Raw genomic sequence first — 19300 nt, 5'->3', positions numbered from 1 at the left:
GAATCAATGTATAAATGAGTCATATTTTTTGAGTATTGTCCATTTAATCAGCATTTCATTTAAATGAAACTCTGGTCATATTGTAAGTTGCAGATTTTTAAAGGATTTATATCTATTTTACTGTATGTTGATATTTAAGAGAGATGTAATTTATGCTACTGATATATGAACTAGGATACCAAAAATGCGACGTTATTTTTTTAATGTGTATTAGTGCTCATGTTATGTGGTTAGATGAATTGTGCAATAATAATCTCCATGTCAAAATAGAACGAGAATACAAGCAGGTCAAATTACACATTTTGTCCATTATTAAACATTTCTAAAAACCAGAATGCTTGCATTTTTGTCCACCCACATTACTAATTCTAAAATAACTGTACTGAATCATTCTTTTCGTCATTTCTGGTTACCATTTTGGTAGTTTTTTAAAATTGAGATATTAATATGTGACCTATATACCTATTGCATATGCTATTTATACATATTAGTAAAAACTAACAATGGTCCATCCTTCACCTTGTTGATAGCCGGCAAAAGGACTCATGCCACCCATAAGCGCATGGATGGTACTTAGCAAATCAATTTAAGGAACTAGATAGTCTCAGCATAGGATGACAGAACAAGGCTTTAGTTTAGGCTAGATTCCCGCTTAGTTTACAGAGGTTAGCTCTTAGCTCCAGAGACTTCTGGTGTGTATATAACTGTTTCTGTCTTTGCTGCTATAAGCTAGCCTGCCTTCTGTAGCAGGGGTCCCCACCCTGGGCCGTGGCCCATTACCAGGCTGCATAGCAGTGGATGAGTGTGCATGTGCTTACAGCCCCACTTGCGCTCACAGCCTCACTGGCGCAAGGAGTTGCATGTCTGCTGCTCACACAAATAAAGCTATGCACACGCATGCCTCTCCCTCACACAAAACTATCCCCTCTCCCCCCCCCCCCCACGCCAAGCCATCAACCCAGTAAGATTGGGGACTGCTGTTCTATAAGATAAGATCCTGGAATTCTGGTGGTAATACACTTTAGGATTCTTGTTTTTTAGCTGACAGTCTGTATATTCTTAGTCGTGTGTGGCATTAGAAATTTTCTTTCTGGCAAAATTTATACTGTTAAGTTTCATAAGAATACAATGTATTTCTAGCATAGAAGGAAGAAGAGATTGTTTAAATGGGGGGGGGGAGTTATGAGTCAAAGGAGACAGAATAGGAGATAGAATATAAACTGCTCAAAGAGAAAGAAGAATGTTACATTGTGGTGATTCCTTCATCTGTTCCCCTCCTGACTCATTTGTTACCAGTCACTGCAAATTGAAAACACTTCCTATTTCAAATAATATTTGATCAACTACAATCTAATCCTGAGTTTGCCAAAGAATTGCTTACATGAAACAGGTGTGCACCTCTAACTCAATTTTGACTCCAGGTTTCAAAACGTTCCAGCAGTCTTAGAGGCAACCATGGAGAAGCACAGCTGCAACAGTGTTTCCTTTGTCCACTTATCTGCTTTGTGATTTTTTTTTTTACTGTTAGCAGGCATGTGGGTGAGATAAGAAATCCTACTAGTGTATCTGCTGCCTTACTACCCAACAGCCAACTAAATGGTTTGGGATTTCCACCATGGCTAATAGACCTAAAAGATGTCAGTATGCATGCTGAAGTAGTTATCTCATGGCCTTTGTAGCAACTTTGGATTTGTCTCAGTTAATAATGGTCCTATCCACATAGAAGCCATACGTCTGATCTGACATCCACTATTGGCTTGTATGTAGGACAATGGGAGACAGGAAACCAATTATAGTCAAACCAATTATAGTCTACCTTGGAGATAATGGTTTTGGACAAAGTCTCACTTGTTGTGGGGAAGGGGATATTATTGGCAATATATCAGATGATTCAATCAAGGCTTTTGCAGATCTTTGGAATTTGGAGATAATAGCAAATGAATCTAAGCTTCAACATAACTGTCCTCTGCCAAGACACTGAGATGGCTACATGTTTTTTGGAGAATTTTTAACTAGAAGTAATGCTGAAAGGCTTAAACCCGAGTTTGACTGAAATAATATTTCATTTAATATTTTCATTAATTAATATTTTAGCAAATAAAACAGTATTTTTCTGCCAGCATCGCATCAGCAGAAATCATCCTGCAGAACTCCAGAACTCATAACTCTGCAATTAAAGTGTTTCAAATTCATAAATATTTTGCAACATAAAATTATCATAAAATATTTTATGACATAACAAACTATCATAAAGTGGTCAATTCCTGATGTCTGATGGTGCCATATAATTCAACATGGGCTATTTTCAAGGTAGATACTTTTCTGAGTATCTCCCAGAATTTTTAAGAACTTTTTCAGTCTGTGCATCAGAAGCTCTGCCATTGTTGAAGGCATTGAGCAATCTAGTAAGAAATATCTCTCAAACGATTGACCCCATTCAGTTTTAAATCTCACTTTCAGCTTGTGTGGCTTTGGATGTTGTGTACTGGGGAAGCAGCAATGTTGTAGATGGGGATTAATAAGATGATTCAGCTAAAGCAATCATGATCTTGGTAAGAGGTAAAGGTGATCAATATTTGATTGATTAAATGTCTCTGGATTGGACTGTATTCCCTGTAAGAGAGCTCTATTTAGAGTTATTCCTTGATTCGGTTTTGTTACCTGATACACACAGATACCTATAGTATGAGAAACATTTTTCTACCTTCAGTAGGTACACAGTCTCTGACTATTTCTGAGTTTGCCATGTTTTTGCTGCCTCTAAAATTGCTTTTTATTTGGGAATGCCCATGAAGACCTTGACGACCCTACGCAAGCTATAGCAACTTCAAAAATATGATAGCTACAGTCAAGTCTGCCTCTAAAAACCCAGAAAATATAATATCATTTTAATGACTGATGTTCTGGTTCACAATGCATGTCCAGGTAAAATTCTAGATGCTCCCTATGACCTTTAAAGCTGTAATACTGCTGTTCCCAAAGTACATGATGGGGCTCTCATCCTTTTAATTGGTACGTTAAACATATATATTGTATTTTAATTGTGGTGTTAAATGCTACATTTTTAATTTTATTATTTCTTATTTGGCTTGAGTACTTTTAAGTAGAAAAACAGGACAGAAGTCTTTTTAGTATATAAATTTATCAAACACTGAATACTGCTTGTCACCAAAATTCCTCTATCAAACCTTGGACATTTATGAATATTGTTTGATATTTTATTTTAATGTGTATAAATGAATTTGCTTCTAGGATATTTGTAAGAAAATATAGAATGTGCCAAGGAATTGTAAAAATAAATGATGCAGATGATGGGCAGGCAAATAAGATTTGTCCCTGTAGTGTTATCTTAACATGGTACTTGAAAGCTGACCAACAGTATACTTAGTATACTTCAAACCCTATCCATAAGTACTAACTAAAAAAATAATTAGATATAGTACTAAAGATATCACTGTTTATATTACTTTTATTATTAAATATCTTCAAATCATTTCTAAATTAGACCAAAAGTAGGTTATAATTAGGGAACATGCTTTAGGAAATATATATTTTTAAACTGTATTGTTAAGTACTCAAGGAATTGCAGGCTATGTAAACTACCTATAAACTAAATACAGTGAGCCACTACTATTTAGATCAGTTAAGGAAAATAGGTAGTTCCCAAATGACAAACTAATCACAGGTAATTCTGGCTTAACAATCATTTAGTGACCTTTTGAAGTTACAGTGCTTAACAAATGGCACTGACACCCCACCATTACAGGGCGGTTGCAGTGCCCTCATGATCACATGCTCAAAATTTGGGTGCTTGGCAGCCTGCTTGCACTTTCAACCGTAAGAATGCTTCAACTGGCTATACCCACCCATCTCCCCTTTTGGTGCCCTGCTTACTGGCTCTCTTCAGCAGCAGAGGTGCTGAACAAGAGGCCCAGGATCTTCAGCAGTCTCAGCCACTTGCCACGGCTCCCAGACCTCAACTTCTGCCTCAGTGCCACCACACAGTATCACCTGTGTGGTGATACAGTGTAAAGCTCCAGCTGCCCTGCACACCACAGGCCCTGCTATGCCCAGCTGACCTTGGCTGTCTTCATTGCGCTGATAAGGTGCACCCGGCCTGGCCCTATGTGAGCCAACTGCTGGCCATATCAGCTGTTCTTGAGGCTGCTCACATTGTTCTCCAAATATAGCCCTTCGTTTTCGCGATATTTCATAAGATTTTTGAGGCCTTCTGAAATTTTGCAAGAAGGCTACTCCCACCATTTCAAACTGTAGACCGTTCTCAAAATGCTTTGTAAAGCCTAAGAAATGCCTATAAGTAGTAGGATTTAGAAGCTTCAGAAGACTAACAACTGGCAGAATTTGGTTAATAGTAACAATGGGCACTACTAAGATTATGGTTGCTAAGCGATGTGATGATGTATTGCCATGCTTTATGACTGCATCACTTACCAATGGAAATTCTAGTTCCAATTATCATTTTAATTCGTGGACTACCTGTATGCTCTTCAAATACAGCTCTTTTCAATTTGTGGAGTCCTCGGTGCTTTCTGGGCTTGGTTGTTTTCTTGCAGACATTTCATTACCAAACTAGGTAATGCACAATCTTTTCGTCAGTTTACTTAGTTTGCTTATATTTAAAATTTATTCTATGAATAATCTGAGATGCTGAACTTCCAGGGGAGAAATGGTAAACTGGAGATGGCTTTGCTAAAAGCAGAGCTGATTGTGGCAGAATGAAAGCTAGAGTAGAATGGCGCTTCGTAATTCCAAGGAGAAGGCTTGTGATCACCCACAAGTGCTCCAGACAGTTGGTCCTCATGAAGAGACCACCAAACAGTGGTCCTCGGCATGTTTAGAATTCTTAGAGATTAGAGAAAAACCATCTCCCTGAAATCGTGGTTGGCACCTTTAAAAAGGATACTGGGTTCCCCCATTTCCTTCATTAATTACTTTTGGAGATTATTTAAATGATTTCAGCTACCATGTTTTCCTGAAAATAAGATCTAGTCTTATTTTGTTTTGCCTCCAAAAGAGGCACCAGGTCTTATTTTCGGGGGGGAGGGGGTCTTTTCTACTCACCTCATGGTGGCAGAACTGACAGTCCTACCCAGCCGGCCCACTTCTTCTATGGCTGCTCTTTTGGCCGCAGAAGAAGTGGGCCAGCAAGGCAAGTTTTGATCCATGGGAGGCCTGGCTGCAATAGTAAGCTCCATCCTTCCCACTCTAGCTTGATTTTTAGGTGTGTGCCTCACCCCAAAACTGGGGCTTATTTTGGGGGTAGGGCTTATATTAGGCCCACCCCAAAAATCAAGCTAGGGCTTATTTTCGGGGTAAAGTCTCACTTTCAGGGGAACACAGTATTAACAACCTTTGGATTGACAAGTCAGTCTAAAAAAACTAGGTTAGCTTTTGTCAATCTTTGGCAAAAAAAAAAAAAGTTGTAAATACAAGTTTAAGGACTTATAAATTTCTTTTTCTGGAATAAACAGCCGAAAGGTGATTACAACATTGTGTTTGAAAAGTTATAAATGGATTAAAGGTCTAAATGGATTTGAAATAAGGTTTGGGAATTAATTGTAAATATTCTTTGTGTGAGAAAACACTGCTGTTTTGAATTCTAAAAAAACCCTAAAGAAACTTGGAAGGTTTGTAGAGGAAACCAAAAGGAACCAAAGATTTCAATTAAAGATTTAATTTTATTTCAATTAAAAACAGTTTACCTTTTAGCTTGTATTAGTTTTTATCCTTTTAATTGTAATATTTAATAACCTTAAATAATCTGAAATGCCAAATTGATACTTACCATTTCATAGGATACATTTATTAACTTTGTTAGCAAGAGATGAAGATGAAAATGGTGGACTTATGATTTATGCTCAGTTTAGACTTTGGTGGATAGTATTGCTGGTCTGGAATTCTCTGAGATGGTGATTACTTTCTCCTCTGCCCCCAGGAAAAGGCGGAAGGGGGACTGAAGCTTCCCCTAGTTTCCTTGAAAATTACTTGATTTTATATTTGTCCACTATGGGGAGACCTGGTAAGACAGTGGTGCTGATACAGTGTGGCTTTTGTTAGATGGATGAAGAAGGGGCTACTTGTTAGGCTTGGGCACTAACTGATAGTAGAAGGGCCCAAAGACAACTGACCTATTAGGATGGTGGGGAGTTCAGTGTGTGGATGAAGCCCTTTCATCTGGATGAGGGGTACTATAGGTTGGAGAGGGCTAGCAACAGAAGCACAGAGGCAGGTAATAACATTACAGTGGTGTTGGGAAGAGGGCAGTAATCAAGGGATGGGCTGCTCTTGGAGTCACATACTAAGGATTTCTGTAGAAATTTGAAGAGAATGGAAGATAGCATACATCTTCTCTTATTACATCTTCTCTTATTGCATCATTCTCAATGAAAACAATTCAATAGTGTTGAATGTCTGTTGTCTATTTCATTGTCATCTGTGTAAAGCCCTTAAGTGAAGTTTTTGAAATGCATTTGTGTGTGACTTCCTCTTGGGCCCTCTATCACAGGGTTCCTAACCCCCGGGACTGAGGCCTGCTCAGAACCGGACTGTGCAGGCAAGTAGGCAAGCGTGTGAGCACACACAAAGCTTTCCTTGTGAGATTGGCGGCTACTTGCGCATGGAGCTCCCCTCCCATGAGCAGCCGCCTTGCGCTTCTGCACAAGGTTCCCCCCATGCAAGCGGTGGGCATGTGTGCCCGCAAATGGAGCTACACGTGCTCATGAGCGCCCACCTACCACGCACAAGGAACTATCCCCTCTTCCCCAACCACCGGGCCACCAAGCCAGAAAGGGTGGGGACTAGTGCTCTACCAGAAGCCTGGGATTAGCTGTTCCTAGCACTGCACTCTTCTGGACAGAGCTCTGGTGTTGTTTCTGGGATCTTCCCACTTAGAAGCCACAGATCAAAGTGCTCCTATCATCACTGGGACCACTTTGGCCTTAATTTTTCACATCTTTTCCATTTCCTCCTTCAGACTCTGGTACTCCTCCAACTTCTCTTACCCCTTCTTCCTGATGTTGCTGTCATTTGGCACTACTACATCTATCACCCACACTATATTTTGGTCGTCAACTGCTACAATGCCTGGCTGATTGGCCAGTACCTACCTGTCTGCCTGTACTTGGAAGTTCCACAGGATCTTAGCTTTCTTATTCTCCATAGCCTTCTGTGGGACCTCCTATCTGACATATTAGGATCTAGCACATATTTTGTGCAGATGTTCTATGAACAATGCCAGCTACTTGGTTGTATCTTTTAGTATATGTGGCTCCTGCCTGTATCTTACACCCTGCCACTATGTGTTGGACTGTCTCTGAGGCCTGCAGTCTGCACCTTGGATCAGACTAATGTGGTAGGAATCTACTTCTACAGATCTGGTACTTAGTGCCTGTTCTTGTGATGCTATGATCAGTGCCTAAGTGCTATCTTTTATTCCAACCCTCCTTCCCCTGTTCCGTTTAAATGGAACACCTACCACTATACTGAATAGTAAATAGCTTAGGCCATCAGTACCAGCCTTATTTTTTATTATTTCTTGCAAATGTTTTAACATTGTGGCTGCTTAGCTTTGCAGAGGATATTTTATTACTGTTGATGGTTTTTACTGATGTTATGTACTGTTTATATTGTTATTCAGTGAGTCTGAGAGATTTATACCCTAAATAATAATAATAAAGTTGGAAGGGACCTTGGAGGTCATCTGGTCCAACCCCCTGCTCAGGCAGGAAACCTATACCATTTCAGACAAATGGCTGTCCAATCTCGTCTTAAAAACTTCCAGTGTAGGAGCATTCACCACTTCTGGAGGCAGGTTGTTCCACTGGTTAATTGTTCTGTCAGGAAGTTTCTCCTTAGTTCTCTTTGATTAGTTTCCACCCGTTGCTTCTTGTCCTGCCTTCAGGCGCTTTGGAGAATAGCTTGACTCCCTCTTCTTTGTGGCAGCCCCTGAGATATTGGAACACTGCTATCATGTCCCCCCTTGTCCCTCTCTTCATTAAACTAGACATACCCAATTCCAGCAGCCATTCCTTATATGCTTTAGCCTCCAGTCCCCTAATCATCTTTGTTGCTCTTGTCTGTACTCTTTCTAAAAGAGTCTCAACATCTTTAGTGATCTTTTGTTTATCGGTATAAAATAATGTGCAGGCTGCCTAGTCATCAGTTTTCAATTGCTATGTCCTAAATTGCAGACAGATAAGCTGCTTGGCCTTGTGGGCACACTTGAAATATTGAGGAAATATTGAGAATGCTACCATATCAAGATTATTATAGGAGTGACATATTCACAAGGTGGTAATACCTGCATGATGGTGATAACTAAGCACAATATGTAAAATCATCAGAAAGCAGACTTTAACTTACTCCCTAACATCTTTCCCTAAATTCACAGGATACTTTCAAACAGTTTTATCTATGTCTTTCCTGGCAAATAAGCACTCTTTGTTTTATTTATCAGTCTGCTTGGAGGTTATACAGGACCCAGGGGCATTCTTGAGATGGCACTTTAGAGCATTTTAATTTAATTATTAGAATTTTTAATTTCAAACAAAGTTAAGTGTGTGAGACAGTACAATAGGTACTTTAAAAAACACACACCCAGCTATTGGTACTTACAGAGACATACAATACAATCTATTTTGAATGTGTATGTTGAAATCAATTAACACATTAGATAAGTAGGCCCTAGATGAGCAAGGTATGTGGCAAAATAAAAATTCCCTCCCCAAAGCACTCAAGTATTCTGTAGCTTGAGAAACAAAAGCAGCTTTCTCCTAGATGTCTGTTTGTCAAAGTACAGAGGAAAATATAATGCTTAGAATGAACAATGTCTTATTAGTAAGTCATTTCTGTTCAAAACATGGGTAGGCAATCCATACAATCCATTCGTCAAAGTACCTACATTATACTAGAATGCACGCAGCAACCCTTCTCTACGAGTATGTGGAGGGAGCAAATGTAGCCTTCAGCATTAAAAGTTTGCTGGATTGTAAACTATATAATGGATTGCCCAGCAGTTGAAAAACTTCTTTATAATGGAATGGAAGATGAATAATTTTTATAAACTATAAACTATACAGAACTTAAGAGAACTTGTGTTACCAAAGGAATGAGATTTCTTGGTCTGAATATATTTCATCCTGGGACATTTTTATATAAGAGATATATAATTATTACAACTGTTGTTTGCTTAGAATAAGTTGCATCTTTCCTTTCTATTGATATACAAAACAAGCAAGCTTTACATTTATAGAATGTAAAGTGACAGAGGAATGGGCATATAACTGAGCAGCCTAAAATGTCTTACTATGTTATCCTGTATATTTATCAAAATGATAGTTCCATATGTGACAGGAAGGTTTATAGATTGTTAAAACAATTATTTTCACAATACATAAGATACAAACTTGAACACGTGGCCAGTATTTACTAACATACGTACACTGGCCCAACCACCATTCTCATTCCACCTGCAGGTCACAATATAGCATTAGTGTATGTAGGGCAATGGTTCTTAAACTTTGCAACTCTGCAATTCCCTAAAATGGAAAGTGAGTTTTGACCATCTCAATAAATGAATGCACTGATCATATTGGTATCGGGCAAAAATATTTTTACATTTTTAGTCTATACACCATAGGATTATCATACTCTGAAATACAACTATTCCTTGCAGGTTTGCACAAACAAAATGACAGCCAAAGATCAAAGTGACTTTTGACAATGCTCTTGCTTTGCTTGCCCTGGCAAAGAAGGAGCAATGTCAAAACTTGCTCCTGTTCTGGTTGGGCAAACATGCAGCTGAATTGCAAAGGCAAAGCCCAAAGGGAGTTTTAACAGCGCTTGAACTTTACCTGCACAAGTCTGAACAGGTAATGAACATTCTGACATCTTTCTAAGTTGCTTTTGACCTGTTGGAGTTAACAATCTGAGAATTCCTGCTATAGGATACAACAGACTTCTCTGCACTAACAAATGTTGCATGCCTTCAAATAATAGAACAGCAATCAGAAGTCAAGGCAGTCTGTCTTAATTTGGCAGAACCAAAATAATCCTGGATGACATCCTGAAACCTGCCTTTGTGGTCACTCTCCTCTCTCTCCCACACTAGTAGAACACCTACATGGAGTTTGAATCAGATACACACAGATGCAAACTCACTTTATGGGAAAGACAAATTAAAAAATTCAAAACTTAATACAGATGGAAGATTGCATTCTTGGAAAACTACATACACATAAATAACTGAATCCAATTAAATGTAGCAAGCTGGCAATTTGCAATATACCATGCATTTATGGCAGAGATAGCACTGTAGGCTATTTAGCAGAAGTTATATTTCATGAAAAAGTTAATAAAGTTAATAAACTATTTTGTAAAGACTTGCTTTAAAACATTTGAAAAGAAGTTTATATTTTCTTAGGCTAATATTCTATATTCTTATTGTAATTTCACTTTGAACTCATTTGGATTTATTGCAGACTGAACATGCATAATGTTTTTACAACCCTATGATGTGATCCAAAAATCGGAAAGAAACATGAGAGTAATTTCATAAACATCCATATATAATTTAATGTTGAATAGTCATGATGTCATGTATTTGATCTTAAAAACCCTGCTTCTTAAACAGAATACTTGCATTGTAATTTCATTTTTCATGTCTAGGGTTCTCATGCTGAAAATAATATACTTCTTGCAGGATTTCTTATATTGGCTTAAGTAACAAAAAACAAGACAAAACTGTAACCGTTTATGAATATATCATGGAAACAAACATACCTTCCTTATGAAGTCCCATGAATGATTTTAATTTTTAACAAAAAATCCTATACAGGTAATCCTCAATTTACAACCACGATTGAGCTCAAAATGTCTATTGTTAAGTGAGATAGTTGTTAAGTGAATTTTGCCGCATTTTATGAGCTTCCTTGCCACACTGCCGTTTGTAAGTTAGTAATCCAGTTGTTAAGTGAATCTTGCTTCCCCATTGACTTTGTTTGTCAAAAGGTTGTAAAAGATGATCACATGACCTTGGGACACAGCAATGGTCATAAGTATGAACCAGTTGCAAGCATCTGAATTTTAATCACATGACCATAGGGATGTTACAAAAGTTGTAACTGAAAAATGATCATAAATCATTTTTTCAGTGCCGTTGTAACTTTGAATGGTCACTAAATGGAATGTTGAAAGTCAAGGACTACCTGTACTGCATATTTTCAAAGAGGAACATTTTAGGATCAAAGCATCATTCGATTAAGTGCACAACAGACCATTTTTGTTCAAATGGCATGTTTTACTGCAAGTTGCAGCGTGCCTTTTAACTGCACCTCTGTAAATTCTGAAAGCAGGTCTATTGCTCCCCAGATGTGCAAGAGGCACCACACACGAACCTAAGTTTAATATAGTATATAGTAGCACCAATTGCTTTTAATATATTCCCTCAAAATTACATAATCATCACCAAAGGCAATGTGTAAGTTACATTTTCAAATACCATAAAGACAGTCTACATTACAATATATTATCATTTAATGCATAGTTGGTGCCCATAAATCAGAAATATATTTAAAATTTTAGGGGGAACAAAGAAGCTTCAAAATGCTGACTCAGTATGTTTCAATAGGCTAGACCCCTGGTCTGCGGACCAGCACCAGTCTGCAGCATGCCAGCAATCAGTCCGCACAAACAAGCGAAGCCCCATCTGTGGGATGCAGGCAGCATGCGAAACCATACCCCCTCTGGTACATGGAAAAACCTTTCTCCACAGCACCGGTCCTTGGTGCTCAAAAGGTTGGGGGCCTCTGGGCTAGACTGTTCCTTTAAATGTAAGGAACAACTGGAGAGAGAACAAGTTCTGTGGCCCTAGTATTACAGAAAAGGCAATAGCGCTTAACATTCTTAATAGTATGAATTCCTAGTACAATGATAAGACCAGGTGCTTACACATAAAATTCCAGCTGCTTATGCAACATAGCTAGAATTGAACAAATATGAGTGGGGCTATTTTTTTCCTCTATAAATAGAACTCCAAATACTACTCTCCACATAAGTATTAGCTATGCTCAATAGGAAAGCATGTAAGCATGTAGACAGCTTGTTACTAGCATTACACGGCTGTCTGCCATTCAATTACAGAACTGTGTGAAGGCTATCAAACGTCATTGTGGTGTCTAAAAACAATACATGTATAAGAATGCAGTATTACTTTCTTTCCTATGAAGATCTCTCCTCTCAGAGTTAAATAATGGGAATAGTTCTACACTTACCATCATGTTACAAACTGCAGTATGCACACCCTAATGATTCATAGAAAAGGGTTTTTAAATTATGCATAGTGAGAAAAGAAGCATTGCTCAAATAAACTGTTTCTTGGATTACTTGTCACTTTTGCAAAACATGTGTTCAACGAAATATGAAAACCCCTTATCTACAGACTTGTTTATAAAATACAAAAGAATTCAATTCTATTTGAAAAAATCAGATATAGTATTCTGAAAAGGACACTATTTTCATTGTTATATTTAAAGCTGTTTCAGTACTTCATCCAGACCACACCCTATATTATTCTCTCCCCTCTTTTCCTGGAATAATTCTAAACTCCAGCAAAGTACAAGAAAATTAAAATTAACATCTTTCAGATAGTATAAAGATACCTGTTTTCAAAAGTACATTTGAGTATATCAAAGATAACCTGAACAATCATAGTTCTAAGTGATGCAAAGAAAGATAATCAGCAATTTAGAACCTGAAGCAGTAATTTGCTTGCTATTCTAAGTAAATTTGCCAGATAATAAATTCCAATGAATTTAGTTAATTATATCTCTCACATATGTTAGAGGCTAAACTAATAATGCAGGTAGTTATTGTTGCTCCAAACTGATTCAGCTTAATCAACATATTAAGAGTAAAAATTTTGCATTGCCAGAAAGAGTCTCATGTTTTAATCATTAAATTAAAACCAAAGAGCTGCATTATCAATTAGAACCAGGAAATACTGACAGCTATTCTAATCACTCCTGCATTCTTCTTTCTTTCCATTATCCAATTCTAGTGTCATTTCTCCAGAATGTAAAAAAAGCTTTTTTGTAGAGATGGCAGCAACTTAGTCAGACCCTGCATCCCCACTCTTTTCCCAGGGACCAGAGGTATGGGGAATTATACAAAAATAAGCAGGCATCCCTGTACTGACAGATTGATAAAAGTTTTCAAAGGCTTACAGTGGCCTTTAAGCCTTTAAACACTTCATGGCCTCCAACTTGGTCATGAAGCTACTGGACAGCATCTCTCATAATTCCTGCCCATTTAGGTTCTTCAGAAAAATGGGTGTTAGGATTGTATAAATCATGCTGCATTCATCATGAAGGCACCCACACAGAAAAGGCTATGACTTTTGCAGCTCCGCACCCAACACTGGCTACCACTGCCAAGCAGCATAGTAATAATAAAGGAGAATATTTGTAGCTCAGGGTTGACATGCTCTCTGCTTTTCTTGCAGACGTTTCTTTACCCCAACTAGGTAACATCAGTGCTAGCGAAGCAGCACCGTCTCTTTACTTGCTGAAGAAATAAGGAACATTCCATCCTCCCCGCCCCCCCCCCATCATGTGGTCCGGGACTTAAACCATCTCCGAAGGTGGAAGTATCGCCTGGGAAAGGGGGGGGGGGAAAAGCATTTTACCCAGAAAGAAACCGGGGGGGGGGGCAAAAGTAGCTATTTCAGCCACCTGCCCGAAAACCCAAAGTGCCGCCCCGAAGATGCCACCCGCGGGAGGTGGAGAAGAGCCTGGGTCGGAGGGAGGAGAATGGAGAGAGAAAAAGCAAAGGCCTGGGACGGCCTCGCAGGCGCCAGGGTCATTCGCGACGCTGCATTTACCTTCGGCCACGTCCTCGTCGATCGCTCCCTTCACCTGAGAGAAGCACCACTGGAAATCGTTGCCGCTGCCGCCGCCGCCTCCGGCCACCCCTGCTGGAGATGGAAAGCGCCGTGAGCACGGACCGAGCCTGCCCAAGCCTCAGCCTCTCCGGCCGCCGAAGAGGCCCGGAAGCCGGCCAGGTCATATGAGCTGCCCAGCCTATCTCCGCGGGGGCCGCCCAGACTCCGCTTGGCCCTCCAAGGCCACCTGCGGGCCCGGGACCTGCCTCCGCCCGCCAAGGCAAGGACGGCAGCCAATGCCGCCGCCGCCGCCACCACGCGTGCCCCTTACCTGCCATGTTGCGCGGCGTGTGCCTGGCGGAGACCGCCGGCTGCAAAAGTCCGCAAAGCAGAAGAATCAACCGGGACGGATGGAAAAGCCGCTACAAGCGCCTCCGCCGCTGCTGGAGCTGCTGCTGCGGCTGCCGCCACAGCCAGCGCCGACGACGCCGGAGGTTCGGGGGTTTCAAAATGGCGCCCATTGCCGGTCAGCCTGATCCGGTGACGTCATCCTCCTGCCAGCCTCCGCCGGCCGGGAAAGGACCACGGGCCGCGGGATGAAGCTCGGGAAGTTTCACGCCGGCCTGGCGGGCGGGCGAAGGAGAGGTCAGGGCTTTGAGGCCGAGGCTGCCAGCGTTGCCGTCCCGCGGGCTGAGGCGCCTACCCGCGGAGCCACAGATGGACGCTCAGGCGGGCGCCTTTCCGCGAACCTCGAGGACGCCGACTTCACGCGCCCAGCAAATCTCGCCCGCCAGAGCCCACGGGACTTGGGATGGGGCGGGGGCGGGGCTATCTTTTGGGCCCGCCCCCTAGCGCTCAAACAATTTTCAATTGCCGTCGGTGGGTGGGTAGCGGGAGGGTCGGAACCGTGGAGGCTTTCTGCTGTTGTGGATGGCCGCGCTTCCCCCCCCTTCCTATTGCACGTTCAACCCGGGGCTTCAGCTTTTAAAACTGCGGGACTGCTGGAGGGAACAAAATCCCCTCACCCAGAGCTGCAGAATGGCCTTTATTGGTCGACTCCGGGTATCTTCATGAATAAGTTCCACTGAACTTAATGGTATTTTGAACAGAAGTATGCAAGACAGCATAGGAAGGAGGACACGTTTATCTACTGTGACCAAAGAAGTCTGGTAGCACCTTTTTGATAAACACAATATATTAAAAGATATACAATTTTGTGAGCATTCTGAAAACCAGAAGTTAGCAATAGTTTAGCAACCCCAAAAGACTTAACATTGCTTACATATGTACATTGGCTGAGATCTGTCTTTTGTAATTGTTTTTGTTTTTTTGTTTTTTTCCCATTTCATTTTTTTATTTTCCAAGGCTGTTTTAGAGCTTTGGTATGTTTCTGCATCAAAATCGGAACTCAATCTTTGGATTATAATACAACAAAAAATATAAGACTCTAAGAAGAACACTTCCTAAATCTTTCTATAATATGGTGGATTGCCATCGCTGCCTTCATGGATGCTTCCTTCCCCAACTTCCCAGCCTAGCCTAGAGCCTTGTGATTCTCTGGACCTCTTCCAGCATCCAAGATTAATCAGCTCTGATTTTGCTCAGTTTCTGAGACTAAAGTTTGCCAGGTGCTGCCATCTGCTGAGGCTGCTTTTTTTTTTTTTAAGCAACAAGCAAAATACAAGATCTTCCTCAGGCTAAAAAGCCACCGCTCTTGGAGATTACATGACTGCATCCGTGTGGTTTTTCTGGGCAATAATATGAAACGGTTTTGCAGCATTTTTTATTACTTACAAATCTTTTGTGTGTGTCTTCAAATTAGTCTTGTCTTTTGCGGACAAGTCCATGCGGTTTCTTGGCAACATTGTTCAGAAGTGCTTTGCCATTGTACTCTAGGATCCAAGAACTTAGACATTTCAATCAGTCTTGTTTGAGCAGCATAAGCTGTAAATAGAAAAATTAATCAGAAAGTTATATTTCTATATTATAAATACACATTCTAAATAACCCGGTATGCATTTGTTATAAAGCATCTGAGGTTAAGATTTGTGAAGTAAGTACAAGGATCTATATAATGTCTTTATCAGAAATATCTGAGATTAAGATCTGTAACTAAAAATTAATTAGTACTGAATGTTCATAGACTTATTAAATTTATATTGTACTATAAAATAGCCACGTGCTTAAAGCTGATAAAACTCTTATAACTATAGCTATAGTTATAGGTCTATAGCTGTATAAAACTAAGAAGAATATATAAATAGATCTGTAACTCTAAAATATATGTTAGTCTTTCGGGCTTGAAGGACACATGTTGTGCAGTTCATCTGTGGAGAAAGGAGGTGCTTTTGCAGGCCCAGTCTGGAAAGGCAGAGTCTAGCATAGTGGGGATACTGGAGGTCCATTGTTGTAGTAATTGTGGGTATTATACTGTTATGCCCCTCATGGGTTTCTATCAATATTTTTAATTAGAATAGAATAAAATAGAATAGAGCTGGAAGAGACCTTGGAGGTCTTCTAGTCCAGTCCCCCCGCTCAAGGAGGAGAACCTGTACCATCTCAGACAAGTGTCTGCCAGTCTCTTCTTAAAAACCTCCAGTGATGGAGCGCCCACGATATCCAAAGGCAAGCTGTTCCACTGGTTAATTGTCTTCACTGTTACGAATTTGGTACTGCCTGTCTTCAAAGCCAATAAAGATAGCATAGGGCTCACCAGAGGTTTGTCACAGTGGCTTAGGGTTTCTTTTATAGCATCTTTGTAGTGCTTCTGTGGTCAATCTTTCCTCCCAGACTCCAGTATACTATAGAACAGTGAACCTTTTAGAGACCAAGTGCCTAAATTGCAACCCAAAACCCACTTATGTATCATTGGGTGCCGGGTGGGTGTGGCCCTTTGGGTGGGCGTGGCTTCAGTGGTAACAACAGCCTGGGCGGGACTAAAAAGTTTAATCAATCAATTCCAACTTTGCAAGTTCTATTTTTTTCCGTGAGAAGTTGAAATTGATTGATTAATTGAACTTTTTTTTTTTGCACACGGCGGCGGAGGCCTTAAGCCAGTGCTTTTTTTCTAAAAAAAAAAAAAGGTGCCAGAACTCACACATGTATATAGCCCGCCTTGCTTACCCTACAAGGTTCCATCCAAAAAAAGGTGCCAGAACTCTGTTCTGGGCGTTCTATGAGGAAAAAAAGCCCTGCCTATAGCGAAAAGGTTTTATAAAACCCAGCTGAAGGCCTAGGACTGGGGTGATAGTGCCCGTGCCCACAGAGAGGGCTCTGCGTGCCACCTGTGGCATGCATGCTATAAGTTCGCCACCACGGCTATAGAATATACCGGTAGGTCATACAGTGGTTATCCATTCTGATAATATCCTGACCACCTCATCTGGGCTGATAACATTTATTAGCCTAATCAAAGCCCTAAAGTAATATTTGAGCAGGTTAAAGTAATAGCTATGTCTTACTTAGGTTTTAAACTATAAATCCAAATATCCAGGAACTATCAAAATTGAAATATCGAGCATTTCTGGCCCAATTCATGCTTCCTGGCTGTCAGGTTTCCAGTGTATTTTATCTGCTCCTTCAAAGAACATAGCTGCACTATGGGTAATGGAATAGTCCTTGTTCAGAAGTTGGCATTAAAATGCATTGATGTCAAGGCCCCTTTGCAGCCAGTTTGGTGTAGTGTTTATAGGAAACAATAATTCTAATCCTGCCTTAAGCACAAAACCAGATGGTTGACTTTCAGCCTGTCACTGTCTCTCACCCTAGAAAGAAGGCATGGGTTAACTGCTTGTGAAAAATGCTACTAAGAAAACTGTATGGACAATTGTATCTGGAATCAAGACTGACTCATTTCCCCACCACTCCCCCCAAAAAATGTTAGCTAGAAAGCAGATACTATTATAAACTTTCAGTCTTAAATAAATTTGGGCCTCTGAGCACTCTCTGTTCATTTTGCATTCCTTTATGGCAGTTTTAATCTGACTATATCCTATTATCCTAAAGTCAATAGGCAGGAGATAATCCATTTAAAGATTTTTTTTCCTCTGAAGTTTTCTTTCATGTTGATGATGTCCACTAGCAATTAGTGGGGCTAATTCTATTGGTAAAGAGATAATCAGAAGCTAAGTATGGATTTCCAGACCCCAGCCTCCACCACCTTCAGTATGCCCGCCTCCTTATTTCAACATTTGAGCTATTGCAAGGTATTTAGAAAACAACCCTTAAGATGATGATTATACCTTAGCTTTTTCAAGGTCAACTAAGTTCTATCACCAATGAAAAGAAAAGTAGACCAGATGTTATGCGAATAAGCTCTGCAGTTTGGAATCAAGATGAAATAGTATTTTTAATAAATTAGTCATAGGTATGGGATGACATCTTGAATAAAAAAGCCAAGGGGCAAAGATTGGCATTATTCCTCATTTTAAAAACTTATCTCAGCTATAACTTAGACCTGCTTTTTACTTGATGGTTCCTGATTAAGAAGAGAGAACAAAGCAAAGCTGAAGAACTAAGTCCTTCTTGATATGGCTGATATAACATCCATTAGGGATCACAACCCCCCCCCCTTCTTTACAGTCTTTATAGTTGCAAAATCAGAAATTAATTTTGGGCAGAGGGAAGTGGATTAGGCAAAAACAAAATTGTATAGTACAGTAGAAGAGAGATTTGGAACTCTAGAGTTCTGAAGTCCTCTAGGTGACTGGGCTAGTCACTGTCTCTCAGCCCAACCTACCTCACAGGATTGTTGTTGTGGAAAAAATAGGAGGCAGAAATATTAGATATATTAGCTGCCTTGAGTTATTTGTTAAAATAAAGTGGGAAATAAATAAACTATCTTTTGAGGTAGTTTCCTATTTGAATTAATATTCTATTTTTCAGGATGCCAACTGAAACGGCACATAGGTACATTAGAAACATGTTTCTATACCACACCCATGGTTTAAGCAACCTAATTTTCTGGTTTTGCACAACATAGTTGAACCATAAATGAACCTTATGGACTAAATTTGCACAATGTTACTAGGCTAAAACATGATTTTCTTTACTGTGCTTCAGTATATCATGAAAATATATTTTTGGTGCCCTAATAACTATATGAGGCTGATTAGGCTGAGATTGTAGCCTAGGGACAGATATGTGTTGGCTTCCAGTTGTTACTGCATTTTTATTCTCATCAACCATAATCAGCATGATCTTGGGTGTGTATGACAGGACTACAATTTCCCACTCTTGCTGTAACTTAAGCAAATCAACCATATTTAAAAACAATGATATTTAATCCAGGTCATATTATTTTAAATTATGTGCTTTAGGGAGATATTAGTAAAGGAAGAATAAATCTCCAGAGCATATATAAAGAACCTATGCCTGTTCAAAAGTATTAAGGCTAATCCGGTG

At 39.9% G+C, this 19300-nt stretch overlaps 1 protein-coding gene across 3 annotated transcripts in view; it reads right to left on the bottom strand.

Annotated features, from left to right (window-relative positions):
• The window catches only part of PPP2R2D (protein phosphatase 2 regulatory subunit Bdelta), a 39086-nt gene extending 24385 nt beyond the window's left edge, over positions 1–14701 (bottom strand). The window contains exons 1-2 of one of the 3 annotated variants that reach the window (XM_039337404.1): positions 14229–14701; positions 13898–13990 (exon numbers count right to left, since the gene is read on the bottom strand). In XM_039337404.1, the coding sequence (XP_039193338.1) occupies positions 13898–13990; positions 14229–14235 (100 nt within the window). In that variant the 5' untranslated portion in view covers positions 14236–14701. The remainder of the gene's footprint in view (positions 1–13897; positions 13991–14228) is intronic. The other 2 variants (XM_039337401.1, XM_039337402.1) reach the window with 2 other exon arrangements.
• Positions 14702–19300: the final 4599 nt, after the last annotated feature.

The sequence above is a fragment of the Crotalus tigris genome, unplaced genomic scaffold (assembly GCF_016545835.1).
Source record: "Crotalus tigris isolate CLP2741 ecotype Arizona unplaced genomic scaffold, ASM1654583v1 scf7180000017678.2327064, whole genome shotgun sequence".
NCBI classification, from domain to species: domain Eukaryota; kingdom Metazoa; phylum Chordata; class Lepidosauria; order Squamata; family Viperidae; genus Crotalus; species Crotalus tigris.
The sequence above is the reverse complement of the archived record's forward strand: the minus strand, read 5'-3'. Positions and strand labels throughout refer to the sequence as shown.